The sequence below is a fragment of the Oncorhynchus nerka genome, linkage group LG18, assembly GCF_034236695.1.
Source record: "Oncorhynchus nerka isolate Pitt River linkage group LG18, Oner_Uvic_2.0, whole genome shotgun sequence".
Classification (NCBI taxonomy): domain Eukaryota; kingdom Metazoa; phylum Chordata; class Actinopteri; order Salmoniformes; family Salmonidae; genus Oncorhynchus; species Oncorhynchus nerka.
This window is the reverse complement of record NC_088413.1, coordinates 16,102,948-16,121,321: the sequence shown is the minus strand read 5'-3', so window position 1 is coordinate 16,121,321 and position 18,374 is coordinate 16,102,948. Positions and strand designations below refer to the sequence as shown.

The 18,374-nt window shown below is 48.5% G+C and overlaps 1 protein-coding gene across 1 annotated transcript in view; it reads right to left on the bottom strand.

Moving 5' to 3' along the window:
* The window catches only part of dnah6 (dynein, axonemal, heavy chain 6), a 184,285-nt gene that overhangs the window by 66,171 nt on the left and 99,740 nt on the right, over positions 1-18,374 (bottom strand). The window contains exons 45-55 of the mRNA XM_065004536.1: positions 16,846-17,081; positions 11,088-11,190; positions 10,691-10,849; positions 10,394-10,517; positions 8,612-8,808; positions 6,413-6,616; positions 3,524-3,649; positions 3,187-3,351; positions 1,374-1,441; positions 1,068-1,248; positions 568-747 (exon numbers count right to left, since the gene is read on the bottom strand). Coding sequence (XP_064860608.1) covers positions 568-747; positions 1,068-1,248; positions 1,374-1,441; positions 3,187-3,351; positions 3,524-3,649; positions 6,413-6,616; positions 8,612-8,808; positions 10,394-10,517; positions 10,691-10,849; positions 11,088-11,190; positions 16,846-17,081 — 1,743 coding nt within the window. The remainder of the gene's footprint in view (positions 1-567; positions 748-1,067; positions 1,249-1,373; positions 1,442-3,186; positions 3,352-3,523; positions 3,650-6,412; positions 6,617-8,611; positions 8,809-10,393; positions 10,518-10,690; positions 10,850-11,087; positions 11,191-16,845; positions 17,082-18,374) is intronic.

Here is an 18,374-nt window from a genome sequence, read left to right as displayed (position 1 = left end):
AGAGGGAGGAAGGTGGGGAGGAGATGATCAGGGGAGAGAGAGGGGGAGGGATAGGGAGGAGATGGGGAAGAGATGATCAGGGGAGAGAGAGAGGGAGGGAGGGAGATGGGGAAGAGGTGATCAGGGGAGAGAGAGAGGGGAGGGAGGAAGGAGATGGGGAAGAGGTGATCAGGGGGAGAGAGAGAGGGAGGGAGGGGGAGGGAGGAGATGGGGAAGAGGTGATCAGGGGAGAGAGAGGGGGGAGGGTGGAGATGGGGAAGAGGTGATCAGGGGAGAGAGAGGGAGGGAGGAGATGGGGTGAGGGAGGAGATGGGGAAGAGGTGATCAGGGGAGAGAGAGAGGGGGGAGGGAGGAGATGGGGAAGAGGTGATCAGGGGAGAGAGAGTGGGAGGGAGAGGGAGGGAGGGGGTGATTGGGGAGATGTGAAGATGAGAAAGTCAACTCCAGAGGGAAAAAGCCCCACAGTGAATGTTGCTGATACACTATGACACAAAGGGAAAAACAACATTGCTGATTCATGAAGGTCAGAGAACCAATCATTCTCGACCACATAGACAGAAAGGTCACCTGCTTGAAGTACTTGAGGGAGAACTGGTACATGGGGTCTATCTCAGAGAGGCTGGCGATGACAAAGTACATGACGGAGCCTCGTGTGGCCACGGGCCGGTAGCGCTCCCTGGCCGCGTTGATCATCAGCTCTGTCGCCTCGGCCTCCTCCAAACGATGCTTAATGGCCTCTGACGTCACCTGAAGAGGGAGAGAGGGAGAGAGAGAGAGAGAGAGAGGGAGGGAGGGAGAGAGAGAGAGAGAGAGAGAGAGAGAGAGAGAGAGAGAGAGAGAGAGAGAGAGAGAGAGAGAGAGAGAGAGAGAGAGAGAGAGAGAGAGAGAGAGAGAGAGAGAGAGAGAGAGAGAGAGAGAGAGAGAAAGAAAGGGAAACCGACACAAAGACATTTGAGGGACAGGAAGAACACAAACTAGGCCTACAGAAAGATGGTTAGAAAGTCGACCACACCTGAGAGTTCAACAATCCTACTGTCTACCCCCATGACCCCACAGTAACCCCTGACCTTTGACTCCTGCAGGGTCTGCACCAGCTCCTCATTGTCCAGGATGTTTCCCTTGGAGTTGAAGAGCAGTTTGAGGATGCGGTCCTCGATGGCCTTCAGCTGGTTGCGGTCGGCGTTGATCCTCACAATCAGCTGGTTCCTCTGTTCCTCCAGGTCAGGACGCTCCAGACGAACCACGTCACTGTGAGGGGAGAGAGAGAAGGAACGCAAGTCAACCACTCGCTCATACCACAAGAAAACCACACAGTCTGAACCCCTTTAATGAGGAGAGTGAGAGTCAGCGGGGAGAAGAGGTGTGTTGTTTACCTGAGAAGCTGGTCCTCCAGACCAGACTTGGTCACGGTGAAGTTGATGATGGTCACTTTGATACACACCTAGAAAACAGGGGGGGGGGGTGTGAACTCCACACATCAACAACCAATCAAATCAGACCAACTACTAATCATAACACACTAACCAGTATGAGCTTCAGCAAACGCCCACTTCAATTATTAATGAATCCTGGCAGTTGTCTCTGTGTGTTAGAGTGTATATCTGTGATAGCTGTGTCCAGACTGTAAGCTGTGTTAGACTATCTATCTGTGACAGCTGTGTCCAGACTGTAAGCTGTGTGTTAGACTATCTATCTGTGACAGCTGTGTCTAGACTGTATGCTGTGTGTTAGACTATCTATCTGTGACAGCTGTGTCTAGACTGTATGCTGGGTGTTAGACTATCTATCTGTGACAGCTGTGTCCAGACTGTAAGCTGTGTGTTAGACTATCTATCTGTGACAGCTGTGTCCAGACTGTAAGCTGTGTGTTAGACTATCTATCTGTGACAGCTGTGTCCAGACTGTGTGTTTAAAGGGAGGTGACAGACATGTCTATTCACGTCCCTTCTGTCTGACTGATTGCTGGGCCCGGGGAATAGGTCTGAGACTAGCACCAGCCCTGTGTTGTGGGACTGAAGAGTGCTGGAGCAGGCTGACAGGGCCTTCAAATGGCAGCAGGCGCCGCGCCCGTAGGCTGGGTGAACTCAGGGGCATGGCTGTCTGGCAGGTGGGCAAGGCTCTTCACAGCAACCACCCATCATCATGGCCTGTGCCAGGCTGACAGCTCCCTGTGTGAGCCAACTGTTTACAGTGTTCCTAGTGCCAACGTTTGGCATGGAGAGAGAGGGGGCAGGGTGTGTGTGTGTGTGTGTGTGTGTGTGAGCGTCTAATGTCTAATGTGACCGTCTAATGTCTAATGTTCAACTGTTCTGCCTGTGATTATTATTATTTGACCATGCTGGTCATTTATGAACATTTGAACATCTTGGCCATGTTCTGTTATAATCTCCACCCGGCACAGCCAGAAGAGGACTGGCCACCCCACATAGCCTGGTTCCTCTCTAGGTTTCTTCCTAGGGTTTGTCCTTTCTAGGGAGTTTATCCTAGCCACCGTGCTTCTACACCTGCAATGCTTGCGGTTTTAGGCTGGGTTTCTGTACAGCACATCAGCTGATATACGAAGGGCTTTATAAATAAATGTGATTTGATTTAATGTGGTTATTTTATGATTTTTTTGTGTGGGTGAGAAACAGGTGAGAAACCAGACACTTTACTAACCTACAGTTATTCTAAACATGTATGTATTCCTTTCAATTGGTCGGCATTGGTTTTGACAAACTAAAAAGGAAATACCAATTATTCTGAGTAAATTGCTCTGGGGTGAAATGACGGGGCCATTGATTGTAGAGCTGTTCATTTAGACTGTGGATAAACCAGATGGACATTGAAATTCCAATAAAGGCCACCTGGTATTGATGGAAAGCAAACATGACCCATCTGGTACTGATGCAAAGCAAACATGACCCATCTGGTACTGATGCAAAGCAAACATGACCCATCTGGTACTGATGCAAAGCAAACATGACCCATCTGGTATTGATGCAAAGCAAACATGACCCATCTGGTACTGATGCAAAGCAAACATGCCCCATCTGGTATTGATGGAAAGCAAACATGACCCAGGCCATATTACTATAGACTGAGATGGACTGCATTCCAAAACTGCTGGGGAGAGTAAATCACTAGTCAGGTTTTCGACCGGTGTTTGGCTGAAGGCAGGTGTTAATTTGCGGTTGTTTGACCCACCTCAGGCAGGTAGTGTGGGTTGGCCATCTTGGTGGTCATGTAGAACCTGAATTTCTTGTTGTAGTCAATGTCGGAGTCTCCGAGGCGGATGAGGGTGCGGCCGCCCGCCACAAACGTCTGCTTCAGCAGGATGGGCTCCAGAGCCGGGTCCACAGTCTCCTTCAGCTACTCACACACACCCAGGACACAAAATGGACAGTTTTACCATTCTTCCTGTTCCAAGTCAACTCACCCAGGGCTCTTTGCTAACTCTAGACCCAAAATAGAGGATAGAACTGTCCCCTGAGACTAATCTCCATGGTGAATCGTGACCTACAATGGCTGCCATAGTACTGACCTCCTCCAGCAGCACGGGCATGCCCATGCGGATGGCGTTCTCCAGGGTTCGCAGGAAACCAGAGTCGGTCAGCTTGATCACCTTCAGACCGTTCTTGGTCTCCTTGGAACGGATCCAACGGTTGGCCTGGAGACGGACCAGACACAGTTGTATGAAGCATTTCAAATGAGGGATTATTTGTTTAGTTTCAGGTCGGTTGTGATTGTGTAGCTACGTCATCCCAACGCCACAAGGGACAGAACTTCCATATTGTCCCTTTATAGTATCCATGTGACCACCATTGAGGGGTCACATTGAGGGGTCATGTCATTTCCTCTCATACTAGAAAGTCACTATGTTGTCCATGACACAGGTGTCAAACTCAATGCACGAAGGACCGAGTGGCTGCAGGTTTTCGCTCCTCCTTTGTACTTGATTGGTGAATTAAGGTCACTAATTAGTAAGGAACGCCACACACCTGGTTGTTTAGGTCTTAATTGAAAGGAAACAACTGAAACCTGCAGACACCAGGCCCTCCACGGAATGAGTTGGACACCCCTGGTGATTCATGGACCCGGCAGGTCAGAATCACTCTCATCGACATGAATAAAAACTGACAAACAGAAGTGCACTACATTTGAGTCAGTGGACAGACAAGCCGTGTGTGTGTGAGTCTACAACGAAGTGTCCCCGTGCTAGGCTGTCAGCAAGCCTCCCTGCCTGCTCAACTCCCTGCCTCTCCCCATCTCCATAGTGGCCTGTGCATGGCAGACAGAGACCAGTCAACAGACTGCTCCCTGGGGCAGTGGCCCAAAGAAAGAGAGGCAACTCCCTGCCTCTCCCCATCTGCATAGCGGCCTGTGCATGGCAGACAGAGACCAGTCAACAGACTGCTCCCTGGGGCAGAGGCCCAAAGAAAGAGAGGCAACTCCCTGCCTCTCCCCATCTCCATAGCGGCCTGTGCATGGCAGACAGAGACCAGTCAACAGACTGCTCCCTGGGGCAGAGGCCCAAAGAAAGAGAGGCAACTCCCTGTCTCTCCCCATCTCCATAGCGGCCTGTGCATGGCAGACAGAGACCAGTCAACAGACTGCTCCCTGGGGCAGAGGCCCAAAGAAAGAGAGGCAACTCCCTGTCTCTCCCCATCTCCATAGCGGCCTGTGCATGGCAGACAGAGACCAGTCAACAGACTGCTCCCTGGGGCAGAGGCCCAAAGAAAGAGAGGCAACTCCCTGTCTCTCCCCATCTCCATCGCGGCCTGTGCATGGCAGACAGAGACCAGTCAACAGACTGCTCCCTGGGGCAGAGGCCCAAAGAAAGAGAGGCAACTCCCTGTCTCTCCCCATCTCCATCGTCGGCCTGTGCATGGCAGACAGAGACCAGTCAACAGACCGCTCCCTGGGGCAGAGGCCCAAAGAAAGAGAGGAGAAGGAAATAAAAGATGACAGGAAGCAGCATAAGAGGTGTCAGGGGACTGGAGCTAAGAGTCAAACTACACAGTGGCCAAGCGCATGGAGTCTGTGTGTGTGTGTGATTACAACACAGAGAGAGTGGGAATAGTCTTAGTGTCTCAGGGCTGTTGTCTCCGTGGTGATAAGGGCATAGTGTTAGTAATAGAATAGTCAGGGTGGTTGTCTCCTGTTGTTGCCTTGTTTCAGGCTGGGGTCTGAGAATGGGAGTCAGGGTTTGTTCCAGGCTGGGGTCTGGGAATGGGAGTCAGGGTTTGTTCCAGGCTGGGGTCTGGGAATGGGAGTCAGGGTTTGTTCCAGGCTGGGGTCTGAGAATGGGAGTCAGGGTTTGTTCCAGGCTGGGGTCTGGGAATGGGAGTCAGGGTTTGTTCCAGGCTGGGGTCTGAGAATGGGAGTCAGGGTTTGTTCCAGGCTGGGGTCTGGGAATGGGAGTCAGGGTTTGTTCCAGGCTGAGGTCTGAGAATGGGAGTCAGGGTTTGTTCCAGGCTGGGGTCTGGGAATGGGAGTCAGGGTTTGTTCCAGGCTGAGGTCTGAGAATGGGAGTCAGGGTTTGTTCCAGGCTGGGGTCTGGGAATGGGAGTCAGGGTTTGTTCCAGCCTGAGGTCTGAGAATGGGAGTCAGGGTTTGTTCCAGGCTGGGGTCTGGGAATGGGAGTCAGGGTTTGTTCCAGGCTGAGGTCTGAGAATGGGAGTCAGGGTTTGTTCCAGGCTGGGGTCTGGGAATGGGAGTCAGGGTTTGTTCCAGGCTGGGGTCTGAGAATGGGAGTCAGGGTTTGTTCCAGGCTGGGGTCTGAGAACGGGAGTCAGGATTTGTTCCAGGCTGAGGTCTGAGAACAGGAGTCAGGATTTGTTCCAGGCTGAGGTCTGGGAGTCAGGATTTGTTCCAGGCTGAGGTCTGGGAGTCAGGGTTTGTTCCAGGCTGAGGTCTGAGAATGGGAGTCAGGGTTTGAGCCAGGCTGGGGTCTGAGAATGGGAGTCAGGGTTTGAGCCAGGCTGGGGTCTGAGAATGGGAGTCAGGGTTTGTTCCAGGCTGGGGTCTGAGAATGGGAGTCAGGGTTTGAGCCAGGCTGGGGTCTGAGAATGAAAGTCAGGGTTGGAGCCACAACACATTACAACACAACTGTTATTTTAGCAGATGTAGCCACAGAAAAATAACTCTGGTCATCATAGCCAATACAAGAATAGAGAAAATTACAACTAGAAATACAACTTGACAAGTAGCTAATTACAAAGTATAAGATGAATAAATATTTGCCACACCATCGCATATAAAGGTACCTGTGATTAAAAGATGTTATAGAATCTAAATAGAGTATTTAAGTAGAGGACTGAATACAGAAGAGATGAAAAGTGTGGTAATATAAATACTTCTGATTGGTTGATTGGCTGATTGGTTGAATGATTTAAGACAAAAAGCACTGATTTGCTGTCGGCTGGGTCACCTGATCCTGAGGGTCGATCATGAGTGGCCAGCGGCGTCCCCGGGTAACCAGGATTCCATTCTCAGTGGAAACGGTGTCCCGGGGCAACCCCTCAGCATTCCACAGGCGGATCTCATAGGGGTCACCCAGGATGTTGATGAGGCTGAAGCTGGCACTGATGGGGATGCCCAACTCCTGGCATCGCACAATCCACTGGTCTATCAGCTGCACAGACACACACACACACACACGTTTATCAACAATCAGAGCCTTGTATATTCAGGATGAATGAACATTCCCAAGTCATCTGACTCCATAGCCAACTGCCATAACAGAGATGGTGGTAGTATTGACAGACAGCACATAGACAGTGGTAGTATTGACAGACAGCACATAGACAGTGGTAGTATTGACAGACAGCACATAGACAGTGGTAGAATTGACAAACAGTACATAGACAGTGGTAGTATTGACAGACAGTACATAGACAGTGGTAGTATTGACAGACAGTGGTAGTATTGACAGACACCACATAGACAGTGGTATTATTGACAGACAGCACATAGACAGTGGTCATATTGACAGACACCACATAGACAGTGATAGTATTGACAGACAGCACATAGACAGTGATAGTATTGACAGACAGCACATAGACAGTGATAGTATTGACAGACACCACATAGACAGTGATAGTATTGACAGACAGCACATAGACAGTGATAGTATTGACAGACAGCACATAGACAGTGATAGTATTGACAGACAGCACATAGACAGTGATAGTATTGACAGACAGCACATAGACAGTGATAGTATTGACAGACAGCACATAGACAGTGATAGTATTGACAGACAGCACATAGACAGTGATAGTATTGACAGACAGCACATAGACAGTGGTAGTATTGACAGACAGCACATAGACAGTGATAGTATTGACAGACAGTACAGAGACAGTGGTAGTATTGACAGACAGTGGTAGTATTGACAGACACCACATAGACAGTGGTAGTATTGACAGACAGCACATAGACAGTGATAGTATTGACAGACACCACATAGACAGTGATAGTATTGACAGACAGCACATAGACAGTGATAGTATTGACAGACAGCACATAGACAGTGGTAGTATTGACAGACAGCACATAGACAGTGATAGTATTGACAGACACCACATAGACAGTGATAGTATTGACAGACACCACATAGACAGTGATAGTATTGACAGACACCACATAGACAGTGATAGTATTGACAGACAGCACATAGACAGTGATAGTATTGACAGACACCACATAGACAGTGATAGTATTGACAGACAGCACATAGACAGTGATAGTATTGACAGACAGCACATAGACAGTGATAGTATTGACAGACACCACATAGACAGTGGTAGTATTGACAGACACCACATAGACAGTGGTAGTATTGACAGACAGTACAGAGACAGTGGTAGTATTGACAGACACCACAGAGACAGTGGTAGTATTGACAGACAGCCAGACCGACCCAGTGGGTTGAGGTGAGTGAGAGTCATTAGGCCAGAGTGCCAGTGTGGGCAGGGAGGTTGTCACATGGTCTGCCTCTCCGTCTGGCCCGAGGGAGAAATGTGGGCACACAGACACTGTCTAGAACAGGCAGGCTTCACTGGGTTTGGTTCCAATAGTGTACAGAGAACAGACGGCAATGTTTAGACGCAGGGCGTAGAAGTAGAGTAACAGATAGTAAGAACCGTGTATAAAGCTACATCTCTATAGAGGCCATACATACCAGGTGTCTCCACTGCAAGGGGAAGGCTATGTAGTTTAGAATGGTTATAATGCAACATACTGCGGTAGGTTATAGTGAGAATTAACAGGCTGTATATAAAGGATGTACCAGTTGTCTATAGTGCATTGTGAAGGCTCTGTAGTACGCCACGCAGGCTGCAGGTTATAGTGAGAATTAGCAGGCTGTATATAAAGGATGTACCAGTTGTCTATAGTGCATTGTGAAGGCTCCGTAGTACGCCACGCAGGCTGCAGGTTATAGTGAGAATTAGCAGGATGTACCAGTTGTCTATAGTGCATTGTGAAGGCTCCGTAGTACGCCACGCAGGCTGCAGGTTATAGTGAGAATTAGCAGGATGTACCAGTTGTCTATAGTGCATTGTGAAGGCTCCGTAATACGCCACGCAGGCTGCAGGTTATAGTGAGAATTAGCAGGATGTACCAGTTGTCTATAGTGCATTGTGAAGGCTCCGTAATACGCCACGCAGGCTGCAGCGATGAAGACGTTTCCCACCACGTTATGGATCTCCTGTTCAAACAGTTCGATGCTCTCCTGCCAGCGAACCTGCTCGTCCCCCAGAGCTGCTGTCAGCTTCCCTGCACGGCCCAGCCTCGCCTCGGTTAGAGCCATGGTCTTAGCTGGGGGGGAGAGGGGGGGAGAGGGTAAGGGGAGGGAGAGGGTAAGGGGAGGGAAAGTGAGGGAGAGGATGGGAGGCAGAGAGAGTTCATGTAGCAGACAGCACACAGAAGAGATTACAGTAGATTAGTCCTGACATATTCCTGGAACTTCGGTTTGTCTTGGAAAACATTGTGGGAACTTTAAGTGCCAACATGATGGAAATCATGTGCCAAAATCTGTCAAACTCAGTCTTACCCAGACCCTCCTCTATAACTCTTACTAAGACCCTCCTCTCTAACTCTTACCCAGACCCTCCTCTCTAACTCTTACCCAGACCCTCCTCTCTAACTCTTACCCAGACCCTCCTCTCTAACTCTTACCCATACCCTCCTCTCTAACTCTTACCCAGACCCTCCTCTATAACTCTTACTAAGACCCTCCTCTCTAACTCTTACCCAGACCCTCCTCTCTAACTCTTACCCAGACCCTCCTCTCAAACTCTTACCCAGACCCTCCTCTCTAACTCTTACCCAGACCCTCCTCTCTAACTCTTACCCAGACCCTCCTCTCTAACTCTTACCCAGACCCTCCTATCTAACTCTTACCCAGACCCTCCTCTATAACTCTTACCCAGACCCTCCTCTATAACTCTTACCCAGACCCTCCTCTATAACTCTTACCCAGACCCTCTTCTATAACTCTTACCCAGACCCTCCTCTCTACCTCTTACCCAGACCCTCCTCTCTAACTCTTACCCAGACCCTCCTCTCTAACTCTTACGCAGACCCTCCTCTCTAACTCTTACTAAGACCCTCCTCTCTAACTCTTACCCAGACCCTCCTCTCTAACTCTTACCCAGACCCTCCTCTCTAACTCTTACCCAGACCCTCCTCTCTAACTCTTACGCAGACCCTCCTCTCTAACTCTTACTAAGACCCTCCTCTCAAACTCTTACCCAGACCCTCCTCTCTAACTCTTACCCAGACCCTCCTCTATAACTCTTACCCAGACCCTCCTCTCTAACTCTTATCCAGACCCTCCTCTCTAACTCTTACCCAGACCCTCCTCTATAACTCTTACCCAGACCCTCCTCTCTAACTCTTACGCAGACCCTCCTCTCTAACTCTTACTAAGACCCTCCTCTCAAACTCTTACCCAGACCCTCCTCTCTAACTCTTACCCAGACCCTCCTCTATAACTCTTACCCAGACCCTCCTCTCTAACTCTTATCCAGACCCTCCTCTCTAACTCTTACCCAGACCCTCCTCTATAACTCTTACCCAGACCCTCCTCGATAACTCTCACCCAGACCCTCCTCTCTAACTCTTACCCAGACCCTCCTATCTAACTCTTACCCAGACCCTCCTCTATAACTCTTACCCAGACCCTCCTCTATAACTCTTACCCAGACCCTCCTCTATAACTCTTACCCAGACCCTCTTCTATAACTCTTACCCAGACCCTCCTCTCTAACTCTTACCCAGACCCTCCTCTCTAACTCTTACCCAGACCCTCCTCTCTAACTCTTACGCAGACCCTCCTCTCTAACTCTTACTAAGACCCTCCTCTCTAACTCTTACCCAGACCCTCCTCTCTAACTCTTACCCAGACCCTCCTTCTCTGCGATGCTCTGGTCAAACTGGTCCTGGAGGATCTTAATCTTGTTCTGTACTTCCTGTAGCTGGGCCTGCTTCTCCTTCAGGGTTGCCATGGTAGCGTTCAGCTCCGTCTGCAGCCAGAAGGGTGGGATATAAAAACAAATACTTAATACTGTACTTAGTAAAGAACTTCTGACACAGAACTTCCTGTTGACGTTTTCTCTTCCAATAGGAACCAGTGGGTGGATGGCGTGCGTGTGTGTGTGTGTGTGTGTGTGTGTGTGTGTGTGTGTGTGCCACTGACCTGTGCGGCTGCCAGTCTTTCTTTCTTGGGTCCGACCTCCTTGAGGACTCTGGAGTAGAGGTCCATGGCCCGGACCCACATACACATGGACTTGCAGGCCTTGGACACCTTTTCCACCTTCTCAGGGACAAAGTCCGGGTTGTTCACGTACTTCTGAAGCTAAAAAAACCAACAACAATTAAAATCATCATTATTTAGTTTGTGTTCCAAACCGCACCCTATACAGCGTACTATTGTTGACCAGAGGCCTATTCCCTATATAGTGCACTACTTTTGACCAGAGTGAGGGGGGTTCTGCAAATGCAGTGAGGGAAATACAAACAAATAATGAAGCCAATACAGGAAGACATGAATAGAAGATGATCAAAAAACAACAATGTCCAAAAGAGTTAGTGACCTTCTGGAGAATCTGGGGCTTAATGTTTTCCTTGTCATATTCCATCAGCTTCCTGAGGAAGTAGGAGTCACCCAGCACCTGCTTGGCACTGGACCAGTCTGGTCTGGAGAGGTGGGAGAGAGAGAGAGAGACAAAGTTGAAGTAAAGAGAGAGAGAGATACAGTGTGTATGTGTGTGTGTGTTGTGTGGTGTGTGTGTGTGTGTGGTGTGTGTGTGCACGTGCGTGCGTGCGTGTGTGTATGTGGTGTGTGTGTGGTGTGTGTGTGCACGTGCGTGCGTGCGTGTATGTGTGTGTGGTGTGTGTGTGTGGTGTGTGTGTGTGCGCGTGCGTATGTGTGAGAGATACAGCTGGAGTCATGTTATCTAACAGGCCTGCTATGAGTACAGACAGGAAGCAGCAGAGAAAACACCAGCCACCGATCCAGATGACATATTATTCTATCAGACAGACAGAGACAAGAGGACATGATGAGTCTTCAGTCTCTTCTTGTCAAGCAGAGCAGCAGCAGAGTAGTGACTGACCTCAGCCAGTCTCCCATACTGGACCCTGCAGCTACCTTCTGTCTATGGGTCAATGACAACATGTGTGGTTTGTATGCAGGGATGGTCATGTATCTAGCCCAGTAGCCCGATGCTAGTGCTGATCAGCTTGTAGACAATGTACCCAACTAGCCCACTGGCTAGATACATTTAGTCTTTTTAAATAATGCATGGCCTACATTTCACTAGTTCCATCCCAGTGTGTCTGCATTGGGAGTCACTGGTACATCCGTATCAGTTGTTGCTACGTTAGCCTCGTCCTCCCTTCGGCAAATCCGACCATGACTCCATCTTGCTTCTACCGTATTATAGGCAGAAACTGAAAGAGGGTGTACCCATGACTAGAACCATTCAACGCTGGTCTGACCAATCGGAATCCACGCTTCAAGATTGTTTTGATCACGCGGACTGGGAAATGTTCCGGTCAGCCTCAGAGAACAACATCGGTCTATATGCTGACTCGGTGAGTGAGTTTATAAAGAAGTGCATTGGAGATATTGTACCCACCATGACTATTAAAACCTACCCTAACCAGAAGCCGTGGATGGATCGTGCAAAACTGAAAGCACGAACTACCACATTTAACCATGGAAAGAGGACTGGGAATATGGCCGAATATAAACAGTGTAGTTATTCCCTCCGCAAGGCAATCAAACAAGTGAAATGTCGGTATAGGGACAAAGTGGAGTCGCAATTCAACAGCTCAGATACAAGACGTATGTGGCAGGGTCTACAGGCAATCACGGATTACACAAAGAAAACCAGCCACGTCACGGACACCGACGTCTCGCTTACAGACACACTAAACACCTTCTTTGTCAGCTTTGAGGATAATACAGTGCCACCGGCACGGCCCACTAACAAGGACCGCGCCACCCCCCTCTCTCCTTCTCTGTGGCCACCACATGCTTCAAGATGGCCACCATTGTTCCTGTACTCAAGAAGGCAAAGATAACTGAACTAAATGACTATCGCCCCGTAGCACTCACTTCTGTCATCATGAAGTGCTTTAAGAGACTAGTCAGGGATCATATCATCTCTACCCTACCTGATACCCTAGACCACATATGTCAGAGTCAAGGCCCGCGGGCCACATCCGGCCCGCAAGAAGGTTTTTTACGGCCCCTGGGATGATCTTGATTTATTATTAGAACCGGCCCGCAGCAAGCCGGCAGCCCGCAGATCTTTTACACGCACCAATACTACATTTCCCACAATGCAAAGGTGACGCACCGAGCAGTAGGCTGCTTCATTTCAATATTTATTGGCACAGCAGTCGTCAGCATCACAGTAAAATTAACTTTCAGATACCCATCAAAAATGGCAAAACGGAAGGTGGATACTGAGAACCGGGGGGTTTCAAACAAGGTGGGAGTCGGAGTATATGTTCACGAAGGTAGCTGGAAAACCTGTGTGTCTTCTGTGTGGAGAAAGTGTGGCGGTACTGAAAGAGTATAATCTGAGACGACATTATGAAAAACTGAAACACGCACAAAAACAAGAATATGGACATGGAACAAAGGCTACAAAAGGCAGAGGAATTAAAACGAGGCCTCAAATCTCGACAGGCTCTGTTCAAAAAGCCAAATCACAAGGCCAGGCTGCTGTCAAGGCCAGTTTTATTTTGGCAGAAGAGATCGCTAAATCAGCCCGGCCATTTACGGAAGGGGATTTCATCAAAAACTGCATGATTAAAGTTTGTGACGAAGTTTGCCCAGAAAAAGGCAACTCTTTTTAAATGTGAGTCTGAGCAGAAACACCATTGCCGAGAGAGTAGACCAGTTGTCCATCAATCTAAAAGAGCAGCTTGTGAAAAAGGGAAAAGATTTTATTGCATATTCCTTGGCTGTGGATGAGAGCACCGACATTTCTGACATTGCCCAGTTGTCAATTTTCATCCGCGGAGTGGACTCCAACCTAAGCGTGACAGAGGAGTTTTTGGCTTTACGTCCTATGCATGGCACAACTACGGGGCATGATTTGTATGAAGAGGTGTCAAGATGTGTAAATGAGATGGAGCTGCCTTGGGAAAAACTCGTGGGTTTGACAACCGACGGAGCACCTGCGATGTGTGGACACAGGAGCGGACTGGTGGCGAAGATACAAAAGATGCAAGAGGAAAACGCGACAGGTGAGCTGACAGCTTATCATTGTATCATACACCAGGAAGCGTTGTATCTTATAAAGCCTTGAAAATGGAGCATGTAATGAGCATCATCACGCTCACAGTTAACTTTATCAGAGCCAAAGGTTTGAATCACCGCCAGTTCAAGGCATTTCTGACGGAGTTAGAAACGGAGCATGGTGATTTGCCTTATCACACAGAGGTGCGATGGCTAAGCCAGGGAAAGGTGCTTCAAAGATGTTTCATCAGCTTCGTGAGGAGATGTTCTTGGACAGCAAAGGGAAAGACACAACACAACTCCGAGACGAAATGTTTCTGTGTGAAATGGCTTTTCTGTGTGACATTACGAGTCATCTGAATGCAATAAACTTGCAGCTGCAGGGTCGGGATCGTGTCATCTCTGATATGTACAGTACAGTGAAGGCATTTAAAACCAAACTGACTCTGTGGGAGACGCAGATGCGGAAAGAAAATTTGAGCCACTTTCCCAGCTGCCAGACCATGAAAGAGAAGCTCTCTACCAGTGCGTTCCCGAGCACACAGTTGGCTGATAAAATAGGTATGCTTGCCGCTGACTTTCGACGCCGATTTGCTGACTTTGAAGCACAAAAAGCAGGTTGGAACTGCTCATAACCCATTTGCTGTTGACGTGGAAAGCTCACCACCAAACCTCCAAATGGAGTTGATTGACCTCCAATGCAATGATGCACTGAGGGCAAAATATGCGGCAGTGGGTGCTGCGGAGTTCGCCCGTTTCCTCCGGCACAATGCCCCAGCTGCGCATCCAGGCTGCTCAAACGTTGTCTATGTTTGGCAGCACATACCTGTGTGAACAACTGTTTTCTTTGATGAACCTGAACAAAACATCACACAGAAGTCGACTTACTGCTGAACACCTCCACTCAATTCTGAGGATTTCTTCAGCTCAGAGCCTTACCCCGAACATTGATGAACTTGTGGAAAAGATGGGACACCACCAAGTATCACCCTCAACCTCAAACAAGTGAACATTACTGTGCAATCACATATTTAGAGTTTTTACTCAGTTCAAGTTTAAAAGTTAAAATTTAATATTTGTTTTCACTGCATGTTACTTCTCCTTAAACAAAGTGTTGTTTTTGATTAATAGATTTTTGCACTTTATTTTTTTGTATTTCAATCCAATTATATTTTAAAAATATTTCAGTTGAGTGGATGATAGAAAATTGCTATTATTGTTTTTTCTTTGAAGTAAATTTAGCCCACTTTTGCTAAAATAGAAAATATAGTCTACTGATGTTGCATTGAATACCGGTTTCTTTCATTTAATGTTCATGTTATGGGGATATTTATATAAAGGAAATTTGTCTTTTGTGTCTGTTGAAAATTAAAGATTACTGACAGAGCCATAAGAAAATATTGCTTTATTTATCTGATCATATTGTAATATATTTGTTAGGTTTTCAGTAGGTTCAATTAGGTTCACTAGACTATATGCGTCATTTAAAATTTTTTCAATGAACATTCGAACAGTCCGGCCCTCGTCTTGTAGCTGATTTTTTTATTTGGCCCTCCGTCCATTTGACTTTGACACCCCTGCCCTAGACCCACTTCAGTTTGCATACCGCCCCAACAGGTCCACAGACGATGCAATCAGTGCACACTGCCCTGTCCCATCTGTACAAGAGGAATACCTATTAATTGACTACAGCTCAGCATTCAACACCATATAGTAGTACCCTCCAAGCTCATCATCAAGCTGGAGGCCCTGGGTCTCAACCCGCCCTGTGCAATTGGGTCCTGTACTTTCTAACGGGCCGCTCCCACGTGGTGAAGGTAGGAAACAACATCTCCAATTTGCTGACCCTCAACACTGGTGCCCCACAGGGTGCGTGCTCAGCCCCCTCCTGTACCCAACAGCAGAGAGAGCACCCCCCTATCCACATCGAAGGGACAGCAGTGGAGAAGTTGGAACGTTCCTGGGCGTACACATCACAGACAAACTGAAATGGTCCACCCACACAGACAGTGTGGTGAAGGCACAACAGCGCCTCTTCAACCTCAGGAGGCTGAAGAAATGTGGCTTGTCACTTAAAACCCTGACAAACTTTTACAGATGCACAAACGAGAGCATCCTGTCGGGCTGTATCACCGCCTGGTACGGCAACTGCACCGCCCACAACCGTAAGGCTTTCCAGAGGGTGGTGCATTCTGCACAACGCATCACCGGGGGCAAACTACCTGCCCTCCAGGACACCTACACCACCCGATGTCACAGGAAGGCCATGAAGATCATCAAGGACAACAACCACCCGAGCCACTGCCTGTTCACACCGCTATCATCCAGAAGGTGAGGTCAGTACAAGTGCATCAAAGCTGGGACCGAGAGACTGAAAAACAGCTTCTATCTCAAGGCCATCAGACTGTTAAATAGTCATCACTAACTCAGAGAGGCTGCTGCCAACATAGAGACTCAAATCACTGGCCACTTCAATAAATTGATCACTAGTCACTTGAAACAATGCAACTTTAATAATGTTAACATGTATTCCATTACTCATCTCATATGTATCTACTGTATCTTATACCATCTATTGCACCTTGCCTGTGCTACTCGGCCATCGCTCATCCATATATTTATATGTACATATTCTTATTCATTCCTTTACACTTGTGTGTATGGAATTGTTAGGTTAGATTACTCGTTGGTTATTACTGCATGGTCGGAACTAGAAGCACTAGAAGCACAAGCATTTCGCTACACTCGCATTAACATCTGCATCAATGCATCAATCACAACATTGTCAATACGTTATCTAAGTGTTGTTAGTGGACTGACATGCATCAATCACAACGTTGTCAATACGTTATCTAAGTGTTGTTAGTGGACTGACATGCATCAATCACAACGTTGTCAATCCGTTATCTAAGTGTTGTTAGTGGACTGACATGCATCAATCACAACGTTGTCAATACGTTATCTAAGTGTTGTTAGTGGACTGACATGCATCAATCACAACGTTGTCAATACGTTATCTAAGTGTTGTTAGTGGACTGACATGCATCAATCACAACGTTGTCAATACGTTATCTAAGTGTTGTTAGTGGACTGACTTGCTGCCCAGCAGGATGCAGACGGCCTCCATGACAGTCATAACCATGTCAGGTGGTTTGGTGAAGACCCTGATCTCTGAGATGTCTGCCTTGTCCAGTGAGTCCAGGGCCTTGTTGGCACCTTCCAGAGCGGGCAGAGCCTCGTCTAGATCCCTCTGGGCGTCTGCTGCTATGGCCTGGGTGTCCTCAGCCTTCACCTTGGCCAGGGCCTCATCCTCCTTCACCACTTTACGCACCTGGGGACACACAGACAGACAGACAGACACACACACACACACACACACACACACACACACACACACACACACACACACACACACACAGAGACACACAGACAGACAGACAGACAGACACACACAGACCAACAGACAGACAGACAGACACACACACAGAGACAGACAGACAGACAGACAGACAGACAGACAGACAGACAGACAGACAGACAGACAGACAGACAGACAGACAGACAGAATAGGACGTGCACATGAAGAAAAAAAAGAGGAGGACAAAACACTAACACCTAGAAACACACACATTTCCCCAAGACACATACAAACATTCAAACAAAAAATGCCCACCCTTGTCAACTCTCTCCTGGTCTACGACTAGTTTCCTTAGCTCCACCCTCTCTGGTCAACGACTAGTTTCCCTAGCTCCACCCTCTCTGGTCATCGACTAGTTTCCCTAGCTCCACCCTCTCCTGGTCAACGACTAGTTTCCTTAGCTCCACCCTCTCTGGTCATCGACTAGTTGCCCTAGCTCCACCCTCTCCTGGTCAACGACTAGTTTCCCTAGCTCCACCCTCTCCTCGTCAACGACTAGTTTCCCTAGCTCCACCCTCTCCTGGTCAACGACTAGTTTCCCTAGCTCCACCCTCTCCTGGTCAACGACTAGTTTCCCTAGCTCCACCCTCTCCTGGTCAACGACTAGTTTCTCTAGCTCCACCCTCTCCTGGTCAACGACTAGTTTCCCTAGCTCCACCCTCTCCTGGTCAACGACTAGTTTCCCTAGCTCCACCCTCTCCTGGTCAACGACTAGTTTCCCTAGCTCCACCCTCTCCTGGTCTACGACTAGTTTCCTTAGCTCCACCCTCTCCTGGTCAACGACTAGTTTCCCTAGCTCCACCCTCTCCTGGTCAACGACTAGTTTCTCTAGCTCCACCCTCTCCTGGTCAACGACTAGTTTCCCTAGCTCCACCCTCTCCTGGTCCACGACTAGTTTCCCTAGCTCCACCCTCTCCTGGTCAACGACTAGTAGTCCTAGCTCCACCCTCTCCTGGTCAACGACTAGTTTCCCTAGCTCCACCCTTTCCTGGTCAACGACTAGTTTCTCTAGCTCCATCCTCTCCTGGTCAACGACTAGTTTCCCTAGCTCCACCCTCTCCTGGTCCACGACTAGTTTCCCTAGCTCCACCCTCTCCTGGTCAACGACTAGTAGTCCTAGCTCCACCCTCTCCTGGTCAACGACTAGTTTCCCTAGCTCCACCCTCTCCTGGTCAACGACTAGTTTCCCTAGCTCCACCCTCTCCT